Source organism: Chelonoidis abingdonii, chromosome 7, assembly GCF_003597395.2.
Source record: "Chelonoidis abingdonii isolate Lonesome George chromosome 7, CheloAbing_2.0, whole genome shotgun sequence".
Taxonomy (NCBI): Eukaryota; Metazoa; Chordata; order Testudines; family Testudinidae; genus Chelonoidis; species Chelonoidis abingdonii.
Genome location: NC_133775.1, coordinates 103,030,108 through 103,051,555, shown reverse-complemented (window position 1 = coordinate 103,051,555; position 21,448 = coordinate 103,030,108). Strand labels below are relative to the sequence as shown.

The 21,448-nt window shown below is 36.6% G+C and overlaps 1 protein-coding gene across 8 annotated transcripts in view; it reads left to right on the top strand.

The window, feature by feature from the left end:
• MAPK9 (mitogen-activated protein kinase 9) overlaps positions 1–21,448 on the top strand; it is a 75,916-nt gene that overhangs the window by 28,201 nt on the left and 26,267 nt on the right. For 5 of the 8 annotated variants that reach the window (XR_012656314.1, XR_012656313.1, XR_012656312.1 and 2 more), the window contains 7 exons: positions 268–433; positions 1,888–1,959; positions 6,301–6,483; positions 7,764–7,888; positions 8,497–8,560; positions 9,944–10,015; positions 15,485–15,689. Coding sequence is in view for 3 of the 8 variants with exons in the window: in XM_032802356.2 (XP_032658247.1) it covers positions 268–433; positions 1,888–1,959; positions 6,301–6,483; positions 7,764–7,888; positions 8,497–8,560; positions 9,944–10,015; positions 15,485–15,627 (825 nt within the window). In the remaining 5 variants the exon portion in view is untranslated. Of the gene's footprint in view, positions 1–267; positions 434–1,476; positions 1,549–1,887; positions 1,960–6,300; positions 6,484–7,763; positions 7,889–8,496; positions 8,561–9,943; positions 10,016–15,479; positions 20,120–21,448 lie in introns of those variants that run through there. The other 3 variants (XM_032802356.2, XM_032802375.2, XM_032802365.2) reach the window with 3 other exon arrangements.

Here is a 21,448-nt window from a genome sequence, read left to right as displayed (position 1 = left end):
GAGGTCCTAATTAAGGTTGTGTAGGCAACCTTAATTATGTAATTTCCTGACATTTGAGTGCTTGACTGCAATCTTAATAATACTCTTTCAAAGTATTTTTGTGTGCATGTAATTTGTACACAAATTAACTAAAAGAATGCATTCAAGAAACATATTAAGCTGCCAATGTTCAATACAGTGTGGTAGCTTATATTGATTTTATGGAAGGTTATATAGTATCTGTCAGTATGTTGAGCCTTTCTGTTAACTGAAATAATTTTTCTTTAGGATTTAAAACCCAGCAATATAGTAGTAAAATCAGATTGTACACTCAAAATCCTTGATTTTGGACTGGCAAGAACAGCATGTACTAATTTTATGATGACTCCGTATGTAGTAACACGGTATTACAGAGCACCGGAAGTTATCCTTGGCATGGGATACAAAGAGAATGGTAAGTTGCAGCAATGAAGTATTAAAATCTTTTCTTTGAAGTGCAACTCTCTCAGCAGAATCTCACTGGCAGGACACCTTTTGAGTTTTCTATCTCTAAAGCTATTGTAATTTATAACATGGTGTTGGGAATACTGAGATTTACAGAGTTAAACAGTTGAGAAATAGCTTTTGTCCTGTTTCTTGTGCCTTTCTCTCTACCACTGCTCTCTTTATCCCCCTTCCCTTCCATTCTCACTTGCTTCACTCCACATAGTTCTTCATTCCTATTACCATTGTTCCATCCTCAAAAAAGAATGCATTGTTTATAAGGCAATTATACTGCTAGATTTTAAAAATCTGACAGTACCACTATAGGAAATAAATAACTTGTTGTAAGGTGTCTTCACTTTCCCCCTGTTTACCACCTCCACATTTGTTGCTTCATTTTCATCATGTCCATTTAAGCTCTCTGGGCCAGGGAGTGTCTTTATAGAGTCCTAGGTCTATGTAGCCCCTAAGACACTTTGGACACTGTATTATTAATAATAATACGTCTTAAGTATCTTAAACAAAGTTTTCAGTAAGGACAATGTCCTTGAATTTCATTCCCTTGTCAAAAAAAGTTTTCAGATGATACCCTGCGTTCTACTTGAGACCTTCGGCCAAGTGCATAATTTGATCATTTCATTTTACTTTCATATTCCTTAGCCTGGAATAGCATTATATGGCCTGGGAGCATACCTTTTTTTGAGGTATAAAGCTTCATTGTGGCTGTCTAACCTGAGAGTTCCACAGAATTTTCCTGAGTCAACTGTTGTTATGGGTTCTGTCCGATACACAGGGCCCTTGACAGTACAGTAATTGGTGTGGATCAAAAATGCTTAATATGCCTGTAGTAGAATGTGTCCTGAATTGGACAAAAACATTCTAAATTACATGAATAATAAACTAATCTGTAAAACTGTAAATATGGAGTTTAAATTTTACGAATTAAAAAACTGTTTGTCGTAATTTTAAAAAAATCTTTGATCTTTTGTCCTTGTTGCACCTAACATATGATAGTGGATATCTGGTCTGTTGGGTGCATAATGGCAGAAATGGTCCTCCATAAGGTCCTGTTCCCAGGAAGAGATTGTATCCTTCTTCACAGTGGTTTCAGGGATTGTAAAGTATGATAAATATTTAAAGATAATTGAAGGATTTAAGAACCGATCAGAAAAGCATTTTATAGAGTTAAAAAAAAAAAAAAAAAGCAAGGCCTACTTCACAAAAACTGAATTACTGTCTAAGCAAAACTCAGGAAAAAGCAAAGTCAGTGTTCTGTACTGTTGAGAAACTCATCTGTTAGCAGTTTGGTTTTCTGCATTCTTGTGTTTTTATTGTAGATAGTAAGTTTATTTGTTTAGGTTTTTTTAAGTTTTCCACTGTTGTTCATGACACTTCATAATTTGATCATTTCATTTTTACTTTCAGTTGATATCTGGTCAGTTGGGTGCATCATGGGAGAATTGGTGAAAGGTTGTGTGATATTCCAAGGCACTGATCGTATCCTTCCCTAGTCATCCTTGAATCCTTTTTCACATCCACCAAAGATGCACAATTATTTTTATCTATTTATGTATATAAAAGCATAGAAAAGAAAACAAAATATTTCACTACTATATTTTAATGGATCTATTGTAATGTTTGAAATTAGTGTCATTAACCAAATAGCTGAACTTCCTTTTTTCCTCCTACGTACTTGACAACATTTAACATAGTTCTTACTGCTTGAACGCTTATTATTCATATTAACAACTTCACATTTTGCAGCTTTAAATGGATATTGTTAGGTTAAAAAGCAAATTTCCTTGCCAGTCTTTCTAGTAGTTAAATCGTTAAAACTGAAATCTTGAAAAATTTAGTTTTCATAATTATGCTGTTTGCTTCTAGCATTTCTGTATTTGCACAGTGAAAATAATCCTACTCTCAAATAGTTTGTTTTTAGTTTTTTTTTTTTTTTTTTTTGCTTTAGGTTTTTTTTAGGATTTTTTTGTCTTGATTTTTGGTACTTGTAAATAGCACCAGTAGCGCTGCAGGACTCTCAGTGAAATGTTGAGAAGAGGAATGTACATTTAAAGTAAAGACCTTTTTCTTTTGGATTTTTTTTTTTTTAATTTTACTGAAGCATTTCTGTTGGTCTTGGATTTTTCTAAAAGTTTGTTCTTACAAACTTGACATTTTGGTCTCTTAACTCATTAAATACATCTAGTTAAGATGGCTTAAATTATCTTTGCCAATAGATATATTGTACAAAAAATTATTAATTTAGCATGTTTCAAAGCCTTTTCCTACAGGCAAAGTATAAAGCATAACTTAATTATTTGTTTCCAGTTTATAATATAAAAATTGGAAAGGAGACTACACTTCTCTCCATTTTAATTATTCTGAAAATGAAACACTGAAAAGTGAAAGGTTTTGTAGAACATCTACTTCTGCATCAATAAATAAAATTTTATTTTTCCAGCTTTTTTATCTATATAAAGGAGATTCTGTGAAGGTATAACCTCTATTAAAAAAAACAAACATGTAACAATACAGAAATTTAAATCTGAATGCTAAATTCATGACACTAATCTTCAGCAGTTGATTAACATGCATTAATTTAATAGCACAAAATAATTAATACACAATTTTTTCATTCCTTCTTCCCTTGTATATTTATTGTTTTATCCTTCAAAGCCTTCAGACCAACCTAACACAATTCTTCATGTATGTTGTATATCTTCTCACTTGCATGTTAATGTTGGTTATCCTGATTGCTGTCTTGATTTATTCATAAATAAATCAAGGAAATTTTTTTCATACTTGTCAAATATGTGTGTAATCAGCTTCCCTTCTGGAAGGGTAAATAAAGCTCCACCAATCTAGATTTAATGTAGCATATACTATCTATATTGTAGGTGTTGCTGGTAGCTATGCTGATAGTTAATATTGCCTAACATTTTCCATTCTAAGATTCTGTTTCTAGTTGCTTATAACTTTTTGTCAAACTTTAATCATTTGGGCTGAAATTTTCTATTTCAGGTGTCTGCCTCAGGTATATTTTTAAGTTTCAGCTAAAATGGTTCAGCAGTTTCATAGAATGAGGTTGGAGAAAAATACATTGTTTTTGCTCATGTTACATTCTTACAGCTGTTTCACTGAGAATCCCTAGCACCTCCATCCTTTGGTGCAGGCACTTGAACTCTGGCAGAGAGGGTTACTCTAATGCCAGGGATATGCCTTTGATTGTCTGCGTAAAAATCATCCACGTTTGGCCTCAGAAAATCATGGTTAACATATGCACAGTAGGCGTTTGTTAGAGGCTGGTGGCATTATTCTCCAAGATTCTGTCTGTGCTGAGCATGCACTACCCCTAAGAAACTTGCAGCGTTCAGAGGGTTGTTTTTTCACATCCCTGAGCGAGAAAGTTGCAGCACTGGAAAATGCCAGTGTAGACAAGCCCTAACTGGTGATACCTGTGAGGAGAAACAACCCTTTGAATGTAGTTTGGTGGAGCCCCTACCAGAAATCAGTTTTCCAGGTGGGAGCAATATTTTTTGTGTGTGTTCAACAACTTTTTGTTTGTGCACATTGTTTTAGCATGAGACTTATCTTTAGTAATTTTTTATTTACCATGCTTTTGATGTCAGTTTTCTATTTGAATGCATGGAACAAACAAATACATTATATTAAAATAATCTTTGCACTAGATGTCTATGTTTTTAATATGCGTCAGTGCATTTCATATGTATGATAAGTGCTCAGTAGTGGCTATATTTTTGGCAGACTAACTGAAATTTAAGCACTTCCAACAAAAATTTCTAAATAGAATTTTTTTTATGCAATGATATGCCATTTTGTTATACTCTCCAGCTACATAAATAGGTATTCTAGAAAACTTTAGATGTGACATAACTAAACGTCTAACTTGTGAATATTAACAGAGTGAGTGTTCTGCAATATGTAGTACTGCATTAGAATCCCAAATTCCTCTGATTCAAAAAATGATTAGGGATTCTTCAATAAGAAGGTCAGATCTTTGAGATAAACTCCCTTGCATAAATTAATTTACTTGCTGTCCAAGCATCTTCAGCCATATGTACCTTTTTAATAGATTGGACTGAATTCTCAAGAACTGCTTCACAGTCAGTGATGATAGAAATAATATAAGAATAATTTATCTGTACAGTCCTCTTCAGACATTGCTATGCTTTCTATTACATAGCATGTAATAAAACACTTAATAGAGCCACATTGCCGAATATTATCTGACCCCCAGACTGTACGGAGAATACTAGATGCTTCAGTTCTTCCCCTCCTCTACTTTTTTTTTTTTTCAATGTAAATAAGTAGAAAAATCCTGGAATTTCTAGCGTAATCCCAATAAAACACAGTAACTGTGGGTTGTTTTCCTAACTACTCCCTAAGCATCCTCTTTATACAGTGACAAATTGAGATTCACATTCTTAACCAAAATGCTGTTTTAAAAGCCAGATAAATGAGACCGCTTGCAGGCGAGATGCACAGTTGTCATTTAGATATTAGGGAGGGCAGAGGGAGAGTTGGGAAGATGCATCTTCCCTCAGTGTGTTACCTCTAGTGAAGTTACATTTGAACTCTTAATAAGCTATGGTTATACTACAGCTCAAGTTGACATAAGTGTGAATTAGCCACCCCCCTGAGCGACATAACTTATGTTGACTTAAGCACTGATATCAACAGCACTGTGTCTGCGGAGAGCTTCTCCTGCCGACATAGCTGCTGCCACTTCTTGGGGGTGGATTAATTAAATTGATGGGAGAGCTGTCTCCTGCTGGCTTAGGGTATGGCTACACTCACACTTTACAGCTCTGCAACTTTCGCGCTCAGGGGTATGAAAAAACATCCCCCTGAGCGCTGCAAGGTATAGCGCTGTAAAGCTTCAGTGTAATCAGGGCGGCAGCGCTGGGAGCGCGGCTCCCAGCGCTGCACGCTACACCCATAAAGGATGTGGTTTACATGCAGCGCTGGGAGAGCTCTCTCCCAGCGCTGCCACTCTGACCACACTCCGCTTTGAAATTCCAAGTGTAGCCATACCCTTAGAGTGACTGCAAGCTGCACCACTGTAAACTTTCTGGTGTAGCCATAGCTTGTGATTGAAGAACAGTCACTGTTCGCGTTAGGTATTACCATAATTGATAGTTTAAAAACAAAACACTTATATAGAAAATTCAGATTTGCCATTTAGAAGCCATTATGATTCATTAGAGTTGGATTTTCATTCCATCTTCTCAGGAAACAGTTTTTGGATGAAAAATCTCTGTGATGCAGACTTTCTTAAGTAGAAAAGATGTGCAAAATTCTTCAGTCTGAATGTGATGCAGTTATTATTTGGTCAGGTTTGTCCTGATCTTTTTCCTACCCTTTATTAACTTTCTTTGTGAAGTGTTTTGTACCTCTTAGGTCCAGAAGATTCAGCACCAATCTTTCCTTTCTCTCGTCCCTATCTCCATGAACAAAGTGCTTCATTTTGGACTCCAATCTCCAATCCTTTTGGATTCTGTCAGTGCCACTTTTATTTAAGAAATGGCCAGTAGATTCTGTTCAATAGAGATTTACACTTTATGCGTTGTGCAGTACTTGTAGTTCTTCCTACTATTGGGATTGGAAGTCTGATTTTTGGAAATCAAATTTGTTCTTTGTATGACTGCTGAGAATGCTGTTGTTGCTAGAACAATGTTACAATCCAAATTTGGCTCTTACAGTCCAGGTTTTCATTATTTTCAGTGCACGCAAATACTTTGTGGCACATTTCTATAAGCAATATCTTACACAATGCAGATTTGAAATTTTTCAGCTACTTTTCCTAAAGATAGCATCCAGATATTGATCAATGGAATAAAGTTATTGAACAGTTAGGAACACCATCGGCAGATTTTATGAAGAAACTACAGCCTACTGTGAGGAATTATGTAGAAAACAGACCGAAATATCCAGGTATCAAATTTGAAGAGCTCTTCCCAGATTGGATATTTCCATCGGAGTCTGACCGTGACAAATTAAAAAGTAAGATATTTAGATATAAGAGGGGTCTTTTTAAAATTGCTTTTCTTGAAGTATATACAGTATGGGCAGACAATGCAGATATGACACTATGCTGGTGTGATAGTCTGATATCATCACATTACATTGCATTAGGAAGCAGGAGATTGAAAGCAGCAGCCTTGCTTTTTTCTGCATTGGTAGCACACCATGAAATGTCTTACTGCTGCCATTAAAATAGTTTGATTGAATATATACATTCTATTCTCAAAATTCCAGTCTATTAAGATACAGTTGATGGTTTGAATCTCTACTAAAAAAAATTTTCATTAAAGCCATTTTATAATGAAAATTGATCTTTCTTTCTCTAGTTGACATTGATATATATGTGTGGTTCTCATGCTCATTTTAACTGCGTATTGATTAAATAGAATTTTTTTTCTTAATTACTGGTATATTATACATGCCTGTTGAATCTACCTCTTATCCATGTGGAACTGTAATTATATTTAAAAAGCCACAGGAACAGGCAGCTTAAATTTGTTATAACAATTTGATACCACATTGATGTTGATATGGGGCTCAATCCTGCAAATACCTATTATTAACTTCACTTGTGTGAGTAGTCTCGCTCAGCCACCTAAAGATATAGGTACTAATGCACCATAAGCAATAACTCTATCTAGCAAAAGGAATTAGTGACTTCATAAGTCACAAGAACTAAAGCTTTCTTTTTACTATATTAATACCTATTTTTAAAATTTCAGGTTATGCTGTTATACTTGAAATATTATCTTAGTGCCATACAAACCATGACCTTGTACTGGGTGCACAGGCAAAGTTACTTGGGTGTATTTGCAAGCATGGGACTATGACTTGGATGGTATTAAATAATGTTTAATTTCAAACGTAACCTTAATTTTAAATATATGCAACAATATAATAAAAAGAAACTTTGTCTCATTTGGCTTTTGAAGGTACTAGTTTCTCTCAGTAGAGTTAATACTTTCATACGTACAGCCAGATGTGTAGTTGTACTAGACACCTATTTCATCTTGGGGCATAATGTTCAAAGAGACTCTCACACAAGTTTTATAAGAGACATGTTTAATCTTGGTGCATTGTGAGACAAGGTTGAAGGCCAGGAGTCTACCAGTAACTAATAGAACTACTTGAATTATTACTTTCTTGGGAAGTTTTGTTTGTGTATCCGTTTTTCTTAGGATATATTCTACCATGTTTTTTGTTACACTTCAGCGTTTTAGCTTCTGAAACTTTGTTTGTTCTTTCCCACCCTCTTCCAGCAAGTCAAGCTAGAGATTTATTATCAAAAATGTTGGTAGTAGACCCAGACAAACGAATTTCTGTAGATGAAGCCTTACGACATTCATATATCACGGTCTGGTATGATCCAGCTGAAGCAGAAGCAGTAAGTGTACATAAAAAATTCTACTCAAAGTATCACTTTAATCTTCATATTTGAGACAGTAGTTTGTGTCTTGTGTCAGGTCAAGAGTAGACGTTGAATTCTCACTTTTCAGGCTAGCAAAGATTACATATGTAGTCTTGAGAGGATAATAGCTTGAAGTGATTGAAGTACCACATCCAAAACAGCCCAAAGAGTGTTGGTTTGAAAACATCCCCTATAGCTGGTTTCCTGTCCATAGATATATCGTTGCCAGTGTAACAGTAATTTAGGCAGGTTTTTAATCCTACCAGCTTTAGGATAAAACCATTTAATTTTGTTGAGAATCTTTCAGGCCTCATGATTTCTTTAAACCTAATATCCAGTTTTCAGCTGACAAATCTAATTTTGGTACATCATTCCAGTAGCTTGATTAGTTCTGAAATTGAGAGCATATAATTCTGAGGCACCTATATAAAACAGATAGGGTGGAGATATTGGCAAGGGATCCAGCCAGAGATTAGCAACTAAAAATAACATTTCACCTAGCTCTTTTTTGTTGTTGTTGACACCATGGTTAATTATACTAATGAAATGCTGCAGTTATATTTCAGGTTTTATTTTCTTTGTAGCCTCCTCCTAAAATCTATGATGCCCAGCTGGAAGAAAGAGAACATGCCATTGAAGAATGGAAAGGTAACAGCCAAAAATGACTGATTCCAGTGATGGTGGTAATTTATCAACCATCACTACTAAAGTAGTGTAACTGCTACACTGCATGGCTGATCAGAACCCACCAGATTAATTATACAATACTGCATGCAACAATGTGTAGATTAAAGACCCAAGAAATCATAAAATGTCATATTATGAAGTTAATTGTAGATTAGCATACAATACATTTGGAAAGTGAAGAAAGTAGTATTTTGCTAAATTAAAGTTTTATTTGTATTTCTGGTATTTTGTTAGCTCTCTTTGTGGATGGGTGATGTGGTTTTTTTGTTTGTATTATGAAACCAGCCTTCTACGGTGAGTGTTTGTTTATAATGGATCTCTACTGGATTTTTCTTAATCAAGAGTTCTTCAAAACAGATACACAATCCACCCTCCAAACCACAATAGCGGCAAAGAGTCCTGTGGCACCTTATAGACTAACAGACGTATTGGAGCATGAGCTGATCAGAACCCACCAGATTAATTATACAATACTGGATGCATCTGACGAAGAGGGTATTCACCCGCGAAAGCTCATGCTCCAATACGTCTGTTAGTCTGTAAAGTGCCACAGGACTCTTTGCAACTTTTACAGATCCAGACTAACACTGCAACCCCTCTGATACTCAAACCACAATACTTAGTCTCAGATCTGTTCTAGTACAGGACTCCTGCCTAGCAGAGTTGTGTATTTATAGTAAGACACTGTTTTCTTTGAGTACCTTCTATGTTGGTAATTTGCAGAAAAAAGATTAAAGGCATTGTGTGTTCTGGTAACAGTTATGCCTTATTTATGGCGTTGTGTACATCACCTTGTGGTGAAACCAAGATGTGAGGTAGTCCTTACTCAGGTAGTCTCAATGACATTAGCATAATTAGTTTTACAAGTTAGGGGTACAGGATCAGGCCCATAATATTACCTTTAGAGAGAAGACCTTGTAGATAAGTAATTTCCATCATGGTTAGGAATGAAAATATTCCTATTGGTGAGAAAAAAGTGCTAAGGTTTTTCCAATACAGGTTGTCTATTATTATGTTTTTTAGCTAACATACTTTTTTCTGACCTTTTGTAAAAGTTTAATTTCAACGTAGTTCAGCCATACAGTAAGTTATTACAATGGTTACTATTTAGATATCCTTTAATGTGTTTAGAGTATGTCTGTTAACTTTTTGGTAAATAGTGAAACTGTTCTTAACTCCAAGTAAATTTGCAAAGTCCATTCATCATAACAGTTGTTTGTTCCATGGAAAAGTGTACCTCTAAACAATTTACAGATACACCTTTAAAAGTGTAAAAGGAAATTGCTGAAAGCACTCTTTTTGTAATATTATCTTTCTCTACCAACCCTTTTTCTTTTATTTAAGAATTAATATACAAAGAAGTAATGGATTGGGAAGAAAGAAGCAAGAATGGTGTGGTAAAAGATCAGCCCTCAGGTTAGTCATTGGTTTTAATAGTTTAGTTTTTTCTGCAACTCTGATACATATTTGGTGAGATGCTCATATTACATGAATCAGAATCAACAATCCAGTTTTTGCCAGAAAGTTTTGGTGTCTAATGCTCTTGATCCTGATCAGTCTCCCAGATTCATAGTCAATTTGCTTTGCTATGAAGTGAGCTGAGGAAGCATGTGCTGCTCTTCTTCCTCCCTGACTGGAAGAGGCAAAATAATTGTTTTGGGATTAATTGTTTATAAACCACTTCTTTCTAAGATATTCTCCCGTCCTGTAGGTATAACCTGTGTCCACTGGCCGTGGTTTGCTGCTCTAGGCCAATGGGAGCTGCTGGAAGTGGCATGGTTCTAGAGACTTACTGGCCACCGCTTCTAGTGGCCCCTATTGGCCTGCAGTGGTGAACTGTGGCCAGAGGGAGCCGCAATCGGCCAGACCTGTGGACAGGCAGGTATACAAACCGGACCGGCCTGCCAGGGGCTTTTCCTACACAACCGGCGACCCCAGTTTGAGAAACACTGGGCTAGCATCTGCAATGGTTTTGTAATGGAAAAATGTCTAATGCACTGAAGAAGCTTGCACTAGTGTTTCAGTCCCTTTATTCAGATGTTGGGGGGGGTTCTTGTCTTGGCTTTGTAACTTAGGTGGGTAGTAGTGATTTTGTTAGCAGATTATAAAAATTGCAGAAGAACCTTTGCCCTGTTTCCTTTCTAGATTAGTTTTTCTCACTGTTATCCTTTTATTGATCTGAGGAACTAATTTATTTAATTGGGGTAGTGATTTGTCAGCTCCTGAATCCCAAGCCAAAGAAAGTGCAGGTAAATCCTTTTTACTTAGTTTCCCATGTTTATAAATAATAGAATAGTAATTTATTGTCTTTACCCTTTGCCTTAATAATTGATACTAGAAATAGCATATGTGAAAAGCAGGTAGACTTCAAATTTGACTGTATTCTTGACATAAACCCATTGTGTTGTCGCTGTGTTTTTGCTTGGAAACAGCTTAATTTGCTCTTCCATTCTGGTTTAGAAAGAGTTTGCTTTATCTTACTTGTGTTTCTCAGCTGGATACACTATATATAGATTTAAATTTACATATAAATTCAGAAGCTAGTTCTGTCTGTTCAAAAGGCTAAAATAGTCATATTCTGCACAGAGAACTCCAGTGAAGGACCTTACATTTTATAGTAAATATGTTCAGGGGAATGCCCTTATTGTCCCACATTATTATTGGAGGTTTCATATTTAAGGAGTTCCAAAGGTGTGAACCAGTTTTTATCTCATTCTAATAGCTGAAAGAAGCTGCCAGACCAAGTGAAAAATGTGCTGTGAGCTGAAAAGTGAAATAAATAAAAGTATGTTGTGGAAAACAACTCTGCAGACTCTACAAAATGTTATTCTTTAGAAATTTGCAAACTGTTCTGCAGGGATCCAGTACTCTTCAGCTGACGGCACTGTAACTCAAGATGTCCTCCTGCAATGTTTAGATTTAATTTGTGTTTAGTTTTATAGTTTGTCACAACTTCTTTTATTTGTAGTTCTAGTTGTCTCGTAATTCAGTGACATTGGGATTATTACTCGCTGTGTGTAACATTTTAATAACTGTATAATACAAGTACAGAAGTTATGTACTTCTACGTAGAACTCTGATAGAATTAACATTGGGGAAAGGCATATTGTAGGTTCAAAATACTGACAAAATTACAGAAACTGCTACCTGAAAGTATAAAAGTGTCATTCAGTATAAATCAGAATAAGATATTTATCAATTTTGTCTTCAGGTATTTACTCATACAGTTTTCTGGAGGATGCTAAGAGAAACTTCTCCACATCCAAATATCTTTTACCATACAATGTAAATACAGTGATATTTTTAGAATTTCCATGATCAGACAGAGTAACATTGAGAAAAACCTGAAGCTAAAATCTCAGGAAATCAACAATAATCTTCTGTCAAGAATAAAGTTAGGTTACCCTTAATGTTGATGCTAACACATTCAGGAAACAGAACAGGCCGTCCAACTATCCCTCCTGGAGAGTTAGAGCCAGTACCTCTGAAATACCCAAGCTTTACTCCAGGATGCATATTGGATACTGAATACCTTGAATTAAAAAATGAAAAACCAAACTCACTTTTGAGGCAAAATTCTAGTAACACTTTATCTAAGTATTTGAGTTGTTTTTTCATCCAAAAAAAAAAAAAAATTTAGTTCACACAGATTTTAGTTCACACATTTATGTGCTTGCTTATCTTGAATAGTACCTTATTCCACATATAAGGCCATGGAAATAGCATAGCTTCTGTTTCGGCTGACATAAAACTTTAATGTCTTCCTGTATCTCAAAAATTATCATAACCAGCATAATCCTAGCAAGTTAAATGTTTGCTATTTCCAAAAACTGAGTCTTAAATTTGAATTAAAATTAATGTAATCTGGAAAGAGTTCAGTCTGTTAAATGCAAGCTTGTACCTGATGTGCTGCCCCTAAAATTCAATTCCTCGTAGCTATTGTCGTACTTGTCACCAGTACTATTTTGAAATTTCAGGAGGATGCACCTTTCTTTGTGGATTTTGGTTAGCTGTTGACATGCCTTTATGAAGTGGCCATGCTCTGAGTGCGTCAACCATATTGAAAGTAACCTCCCCCCTCCCAACTTTTAGTGTTCGCTGGAATACCAGCAGTTCTTACTTTTCTTTTTTCCAGCCCAATATTTAGATGAGTCCAACCTGATTCAGTATAACATTTCTTTACTGTAAAACTCTCAGACATAATCATGAGGAGCTGTATAGGTTACAAGCCCTGAAATAGACTTTAACTTCTAGACTATTTTCGGCTAGTATTTTTATCTGTCATCAGTTTCAGTATATCATTGTGACTGGTTGGATCACAGAACCCCCCCTTAGGAACTGCCAACTGATGTCCCAAGACTACTTCTGCTCCTGCTTTCCCTGCCAGCCTGGGACTCCGGCACCCTGTCTTGTTAAGCCAGACATGCCAGTCTGCTCCAACACAGACCCAGAGTCTGTACCACGTGTCCCAAAGCTGTAGACTTAACTGAAAGCAACTTAAGAAGTGTTCCTGTCTTTAACACCCAGATGCCCAACTCCCAATGGGGTCCAAACCCCAAATAAATCCGTTTTACCCTGTATAAAGCTTACTCTGTATAAATACATACTCTGGGTTAATTAATAAGTAAAAAGTGATTTTTTTTAAATACAGAAAGTAGGATTTAGTGGTTCCAAGTAATAGCAGACAGAAGAAAGTGAATTACCAAGAAAAATGAAATAACAACATGCAAGTCTAAGCCCAACACAGTAATAAAATTGAATATAGATAAAATCTCACCCTCAGAGATGTTTCAGTAAGTTTCTTTCGCAGATTAAATGCCTTCCTAGTCTGGGCACAATCCTTGTTCCAGCTCAGGTGGTAGCTAAGGGATTTCTCATGACTGCAGCCCCCTTTATTCTGTTCCACCCACTTATATCTCTTTTACATAAGGCAGGAAGCCTTTGTCCCCCTCTAGGTTCCCACACCTCCTTTTCAATGGAAAAGCACCAGGTTAAAGATGGATTCCAGCAGGGCAGGCCAGAGGATTCAGGGGGCCTGGTGCAGGGCTGGGTCTTCGGCAGCAATTCAGCGGCGGGTCTCTCTTGGAGGGAAAGACCCGCCGCCGAATTGCAGCCGAAGAATGAAGTGGCAGCAGTAGAGCAGCCTAAGTGTTGCCGATTGCGGATTTTTTTTTTTATTTATTTTTTTCCTGCCGCTTGCGGTGCTTGTACTCACTGGGCAGCGCTCCGAGGCATCGGCAGCACTTCGGCGGGTCCTTCACTTGCTCCAAGTCTTCTGCTGCACTGAAGGACCCACTGCTGAAGACCCAGAGCGAGTGAAGGGCCTGCTGCGAAAGTGCCGCCGAAAACCTAGAGTGGCTCACGGGGCCCCTACGGGGCCAAGGGCAAATTTTTGCCCCACTTGCCCCCGTCCCCCCGGGCAGCCCTGGATTCCAGTTCAGATGAGATGATCACATGTCACTGTAAGACATCATTACCCACTTGCTGACACACAGGTATACAGGAAGACTTACAAGTAAAACAGAGCTATCTACAGTCAATTATCCTGGTTATTGGGAGCCATCAAGATTTCAAGCCACCATTAATGGCCCTCATTTTGCATAATTACAGTAGGCCCTCAGAGTTATATTTCATATTTCTAGTTTCAGATACAAGAATGATACATTCATACAAATTTGATGAACACACTCAGTAGAGTATAAGCTTTGTAATGATACCTTACAAGAGACCTTTTGCATGAAGCATGTTCCAGTTACGTTATATTCACACTCATTAGCATATGTTCATAAAATCATATAGAGTGCAACGTCACAATAATATTTCAGGCAGCTTATGCACATTTTTACTGCAGTTTAGAAATCTGAGAGAGTGTCTTCTAATGTAGTCCCTTCCAACAAGAGATATCTGCTTTCCTTCCTCTAAGGTGTGTGTGTAGAGGATCTCAGTTGCTCTCTCTGTGGACCTCACAGTCCTAAGTCTGGCTCTATTGCTGGAGCCTCCCAGTGCCTGCTGCTCCCTACAGGTTACTGTTGGCCATTTCCTTCGATGCTTCCTAACTAACTCTGGAGTCTCCCCTGAAACTTTACCACACCAGGTTCTCTATTTTGAGTGCATGCTGCTTCTTATATAGTCTGGCATAGCCACATGACATCCCCGCTTTCTGGTTGCATGACCAATCGGTCTCTTGAGTACTAAATATCACAGAATGCATTCTCTTTAAACTACCAAGCCTTAATAACCAGCATAGCAGCGCTTCCCCTTAAAGAGAATGCCATATTTTCTGTTATGTGGCTGTAAAAATTAATAATCCAATCTATTCTGGGAGGTGTTGGATACCTGTTGTATGCTTTGACTGTTCTAATTAGTATTAAATTTTCTGATGTGAATAGGTAATGCAAAAAGCATTGCTGTTAAGAATGAAATGGAGATCTTCCCATCTTCTCAAGGAATAAAGTTGCAAATTATTCAAACATAAAAACGACAAAATGAGATGTCAGAAGGGCGTGGAACAGTGTTTCCTGCTATTTATAACACTACTGTGGAAATGTAAATCTGAAATCTGCTTAACAGACTTGTTTGCTCTTCTAATTTTGTTCAAAAGTGTTGAGCTGCTGGGGAGTGTGTGTGTGTGTGTGTGTATATATATATATATAATTTAAAGGTACAGTATTCTTTTTGGAGGAAAAAGGCACAGAGGGTTACATGTATTTTGCACAGATACATGAGCTCAAATTTTGTGTTAACTTTGATAGTCCCTTAATAAATACAATAGTAAAGCATTGTGTACTCTGGAAAAGGAGATACTAAGAATCCTAAAGTATCATTATCTATATTTGCAATAAAGTCTTGCCTCAGATTTTATTATGCTTGGTTTACTTAGCACAGATGCAGCAGTGAATACCAACACCAGTCCTTCCCAGTCATCATCGATCAATGACATTTCATCCATGTCAACTGAGCAAACATTGGCTTCAGATACAGACAGCAGCCTTGATGCCTTGACAGGACCCCTTGAAGGATGCCGATGATCAGCCAGGATTGCAGACTTAATATTGGAAAAAAAACTCGTTTCCATTGGCCTGAATTGCTTGTAAGTTAATGGAACCAAGTACAGAAACTCCATGTTCTGCATGTTCTACTAAAGTAATGCCTGTGTTTTTACTCAGTTGTAATAAGACTCCCTGCTTAATGTTACAGAATGATAGCAAATCAATGTCTAAAGAAGAAAAAATTACAGTTTAGGTATTACTATAGACATTTTTTGTTTCAGCCTATTTCAGGTGAGCAGTTACAGTAGATGTGTACCAGATAAACTCTTTCAGGAGGAGTTATGGACCTTCTATCTCATTCAGTAGACTTCTGTAACACACACATGGTCATTACATTTTTGCATAGAATTACCCTATAGTGGGTTTTTTTGAATGTATAGCATCCGTATAATTTGCTTAAATATGACTACAGAAGTTTGCGCTATTTAACTCCAGTATGTTGTACGTGAGTGTTACCTTACATATTGGAAATTATCAGTACTGTATTCAAGGGGCAATTGTTCTTCCACATAGCACTTTTTTTTCCCCATTGAGCCCTTTCTCTCCTCACCTCCCAGTAATTTTGTATATCTTCTTGTAGAAGAAACAAACCTGTGAACTTCATATAGCATAGCCATCATTTCATATTTTACCTATGAATGCGACTATGCTTCTCTGAATGTCTTCTTTCAGTTGTTATAGTGTGAGGTAGAATGGGTTAGCTTGGTGAAGCAACATGTCTCTTTAAACAAGATGAAGTGCTAAATACATTGTTTTGGTCCTTTTTCTATCAATAAAAACTTTTAGAAACTACCTTTTCCCTACTTTTTCTTTCAAGAACAAAAATTAGTCCTGTGGAGCTTCTCCCTTAGTCACTTCTTGTGTCTCAATGCAAAAATCTGATAAAGTGCAGAGGCAATGGGGAGACTTGAAACCTAAGTGTCCGCTGGAATAGTTGCACAATTTTTCTTCTAGTCTTGTTTATGGAACCATTCTACAATGTGAACACTTCTAAATTTTGATAGGTCTCTTGACTGATTTGACAAATTATTTTCTTAAGTATTTCTTATATCTGTAGAGCTCAGATCTACTTCCAGGTTAGACAAAATTCCTTCTTTATTAAAAAAAAGCAGTCTGTCTACATTTTTTAACAAGGTACCACAGCAGAGGGAAGCTGTTTGCAGTGAAGCTCCTCTTCAGTTTTAATAGAAGCTTATCAATGCAGTTTTCAGATTTAAATAATACAGACATTGCCTCTTACATCGCACAGTATTTTGAATTATTAGAAAATGTGTGTGCAGTAGAATAGTGCTTAAGTTATCAAATATTATGCAGTTGTGCATTTGCAAACAAAAAAGCATGTTTGCTTTGGAACGCACAAGTGTAAGAAATACTTTGCTAAAAGATCTTCTTGTGTGCGCGCGTGTATGGTTAAACTATATAACTAAAATAGTAATGAAAAAATGTCAAAGATGAGGCAAAACATTTTGCATTCATAGTGGCACTATATTTAGCTGTTGACTTAGCTACTGAAGTCCTGAACATTTAAAGAGAACTTGTACAATTTTCTCACTGAACCAGCAATTATATTACTGACCTGAATTGTTCAGTAAGCTGTTTGGGAAAGGAAAAGTAATTGCCCATGATTTTGCATGCTCTTGATTATGATCTGAAAGGTAGAAGTTTTTCTTTTAATGCAGTGTGTACTCATAAATGTTTTAAAATAGGTTAATTTGCTGTAGCTTTGAATTTATCAGAACAGAAAAAATTGACAAGAAAATTGGACAGAAGTATCTTAGTGATATAAGCTGTAGGAAATAAATCTTTAGAGTTCACATCTAGCATCTTTGTTTTGATATTTTTTTAACACAAGTACTGTTTGTTTTAGTTTTGCGTTTGTTTCCTTAATTCAAAAAATACAGATATATTATTTATCATGTGTTTCTGGTGATATGTGCAAAATTTGTCTGGCTTATTTTGTCATTAGAGCAAACCTTTGATAAAAATGCTTATTGTGTTCTGACACAATAGAATTGCACATACTCTTTATCTCTGGGTGATTTGAAGGTGTTAATGTTCAAAGACACCTAGCATATAGAATAAGCTCCGGTAACCTTAAACTATCTTGTGATTAGCTTCCACCCTATTCACTTGAGGGGGGAAAAAAGATTGAAATCTCTCTCTCTCTTCTGGTGTGTTGATCCAAAAACTGCTGTTTTGCTCTAGAGAGAGCGTGACTTAACTAAGCCTATATGCCATCAGTGATGTAGGCTCAACTTCCAAAAGTGACTAGTGATTTTTGGGTGCCTAACATGAGGTACCTTTTAAGGAGCCTTATTTCCAAAGGATGAGAGCTCAACACTTTGAGAATCAGGCCACTTTAAGGTATCTCAAGTTAAATACCCAGAATCACTAGTTATTTTTGAAAATTTTGGCTTTAATGTTTTCAAAGAACTTTGAAATAATAGGATGAAATGTGCAAAATGATGCAACCTACCCTTAGGGTTCCCTAAGAGTTTCCCACTGTACCTGAGGCATAAAGGGCTGAAATCTCGATAGCAATTTATTGCATGTCACAATACTGCTGCAGAGCAAATACAGTTAAGCTACCTTAGTAATAAAATAAATGAGTTATTAATAAGATTTTGTCTGCCAGTCTTGGTCTGATCCTGTTTGTAAAAGTTCTTGCTGGATATTTCGAGATCCATGATTAACTTCTGGGAATGACCTGCTGGACTTGTCATTTTTCAAGATTATACAAAATCTTTGTTTAGCTTTCCATCCTCTTTAAGTAAATAAGCTAAAGTCTTCTCTGTTGTAACTGTTGTCATTCAGGAGCAACTTACCCCGCTAGGTTTAGTTTGTTTGGCATGCTTCAACTGCATGTATACAGTGGTCATCCTGTATTCCACTCATAATTGTCATAATTTTCTACATTATTATAAAAAAAATCATTTGAACTAGTAAGGTTTTTTTTTCTAATTTATGGCCTAGTCTTGAAAATGCACTCCTGGAATAAAAAGCAATTGAGTTTTTTAAGTCACCGTGTTTTCCCATAATCTTTATTATAGTAAAAGATTGATTGATTGGATTTTTAACATTTGTTTTAACAGAAGCGGGTTCTTGAAACTTCAGTTGTGATTACAGAACTATAACTTTCTGTTAACATGCATGAAAAATATAAAGTCTGCATATTATAGGTTGGATTTCAGTATGAAAAGAAACAGTTGTTTTCACTTTCAAGAAGTTGGATGTGCTGCTGTGTTCACAAAAATGGAAGTAGAACAGTATGCCTACTTCTGTGTATACTTGCACACACAAATTGGATATTTACATGTAGAGAATAGGCCTGCACTTCATGCTGATTTTGAGCATACAGTTGCAGTCCCGACTATATGCAGATTAAGCTGCATCCAATTTACAAAATTGATTTTTGCTGACACACAAGAACCCCATCTCTGATGTGGAAACTGACACTCACATGTATAATCTTGACAGTAGTTTAAAAGTTTAGAAATGAACTATTCAGTCATTGCAATAGGATAATTTTTCTTTCAGGTGTAGATCATATATATCAGGGATTGGCAACCTTCGGCACGTGACCTATCAGGGAAATCCGCTGGTGGGCCAGGATGGTTGGTTTACCTGCAGTGTCTGCAGGTTCTGCTGATTGCAGCTCCCACTGGCTGCAGTCCACTGTTCCAGGCCAGTAGGGGCTGAGGGAAGCAGCGTGGGCCAAGGGATGTGCTGGCCACTGCTTCCGACAGCCCCCATTGGCCAGGAATGGCGAACCGCGGCAAGTGGGAGCTGCGATCGGCCGAACTTGCGGACGTTGCAAACAAACTGTCCCAGGCCCCCAGCAAATTTCCCTGACGGGCTGCATGCCAAAGGTTGCCGATTCCTGATATATATGAAGTGATACAGTTGACCAGTTTTCTGCACTTAGTGTTTAGCATTTATAAATATTTATTTTTTAAGAGTGTGTGTGTGTGTGTGTAAGTAAAAACAACCCAATTGATTCTATAAACATGAATGTTGACTTTCTGTATGACAAACGCTACATAGGTTAACAATGCTTCACGCACACAGACTTATGAAATTTTTAAAAATAAGTGATTAAACTTAGTTACAGTTCTTATACTTAACTGCTCACTTGAAAGGAGAAGGGGATAATGGTTAATATTCCGCTTATTGTATTTAAACATCACTTTAATTATGTAAACACTGAGTAACTGAATGGCATTGCAGAAATGGAGTGTGTTTTTAAAAAGTTGATTTAATTTTATTTGTACTCATATCACTTCCTCAGAAACATAACTAAACTAGGAAATCAACCATTTTGAAAGATGAGTGAGCAGTCTATACAATGTGCTTTGAGGAAATACTTAGATATGAAAGATTTTCATTTTGTTAGGCTTAAAAAAAACCACTATGTCAAAATAAGGTTTGTCTGGACAGATCACATAAAATATACCAGTCTAGCCACTAGAAATGCAAGCCTTTGAAGTTTGTTGTATCTTACTTCTGGTAAGGATTTAAACTTCTTTATCAAAGAGTACAAGCTAGATAAGCTCAGACTAAACTAGATATTGCTGACTAGTTGGTTGTGAAGATACGAAAACCTGTTAGGGACCAGATTGTTTTTGGGGTGGTGGTGTTTTAAATCCTTAGAGCATGTGAGTATTTATTCAAAATTATGTAGAAAATATGATTCCTCCTTCAATTTATTAATATTTTGTGAAGGAAAGCTTTTAGATGGACCTCTACCTAATACTGAATCAGTTTCCTTTTTGGATCTGGTTTTACTTGACTCTTGTCATAAACTTATGAATTTTAGAAATAGGATGGGGTTTAGAACTTCAAAATACAACTTATATGTCCATTGTCCAAGAGTGGAGTGAGTGACCCATTTCAGTACAGCAGAAGTGCACTGTACTGATTTGAGATGCATTGTAAATTCCTAGAAGATTCCTCAGGTGCTCAAGTGCAGACAAATCTTTACTAAACTTAATACCCAAGTTGGCAGATAGGTTCAGTCTTGGAGCAATATAGTTTGTATGGGGTGTTTCATTTGAATTGTGAAACTTAGAGTGGAAGTACTTTTAAGTGAAGAAACACTGAGTAGCCTTTGTCTGTAAATGCTACTTTATATATAAAATTGATTCTATTGGGCTTGATGCTAAACTTAGTGATGCTGGGTACTTGGATCCAGATTTTTTCCTGGAATGTGCACTGTGTGGCTCCCATTTTAAGTTAATGTGTTGTGTGCACTTGCATCCAAATGCAGAATTATGTTCCTATGGCTGATTCCCTGATGTTGGTAGTTTCATTACTTCTCCATGAATGTCCTTGAGTTCATTTGATATTGGGGGTATAGCAGAAGTAAATATATTCTGGTTCATCATCTTATATATATTATTTTAAATTGTCCATCATGTAAGTTATAGTGATGTTCTAAATACACATTATTACAAATCTACACAATTTACACAAATCTGTCAAATCAAGCCTATTCTTATACCCACTTATGCACGCTGCAGATCTCTTAAGCTAAATTATGTTAATGTTTTCAGTAAGCAATCTTTTCTCTTAATATTTGTATTAGAGGTAAGTGGAGGGGCAACCAACCTTTGTATTTGTGTTCTCTAAAATGACGATATTTATTCTTCGAGTGCTTGCTCATATTCATTCCAAGTAGGTGTGCGCACGCCACGTGCACGTTCGTTGGAAGAATTTTCCCCTAGCAACACCTGGCGGGTCGGCAGGCGCCCCCTGGCGTGGCGCCTTTGCGGCACCGTATATATGCCCCTGCCGACCCGGC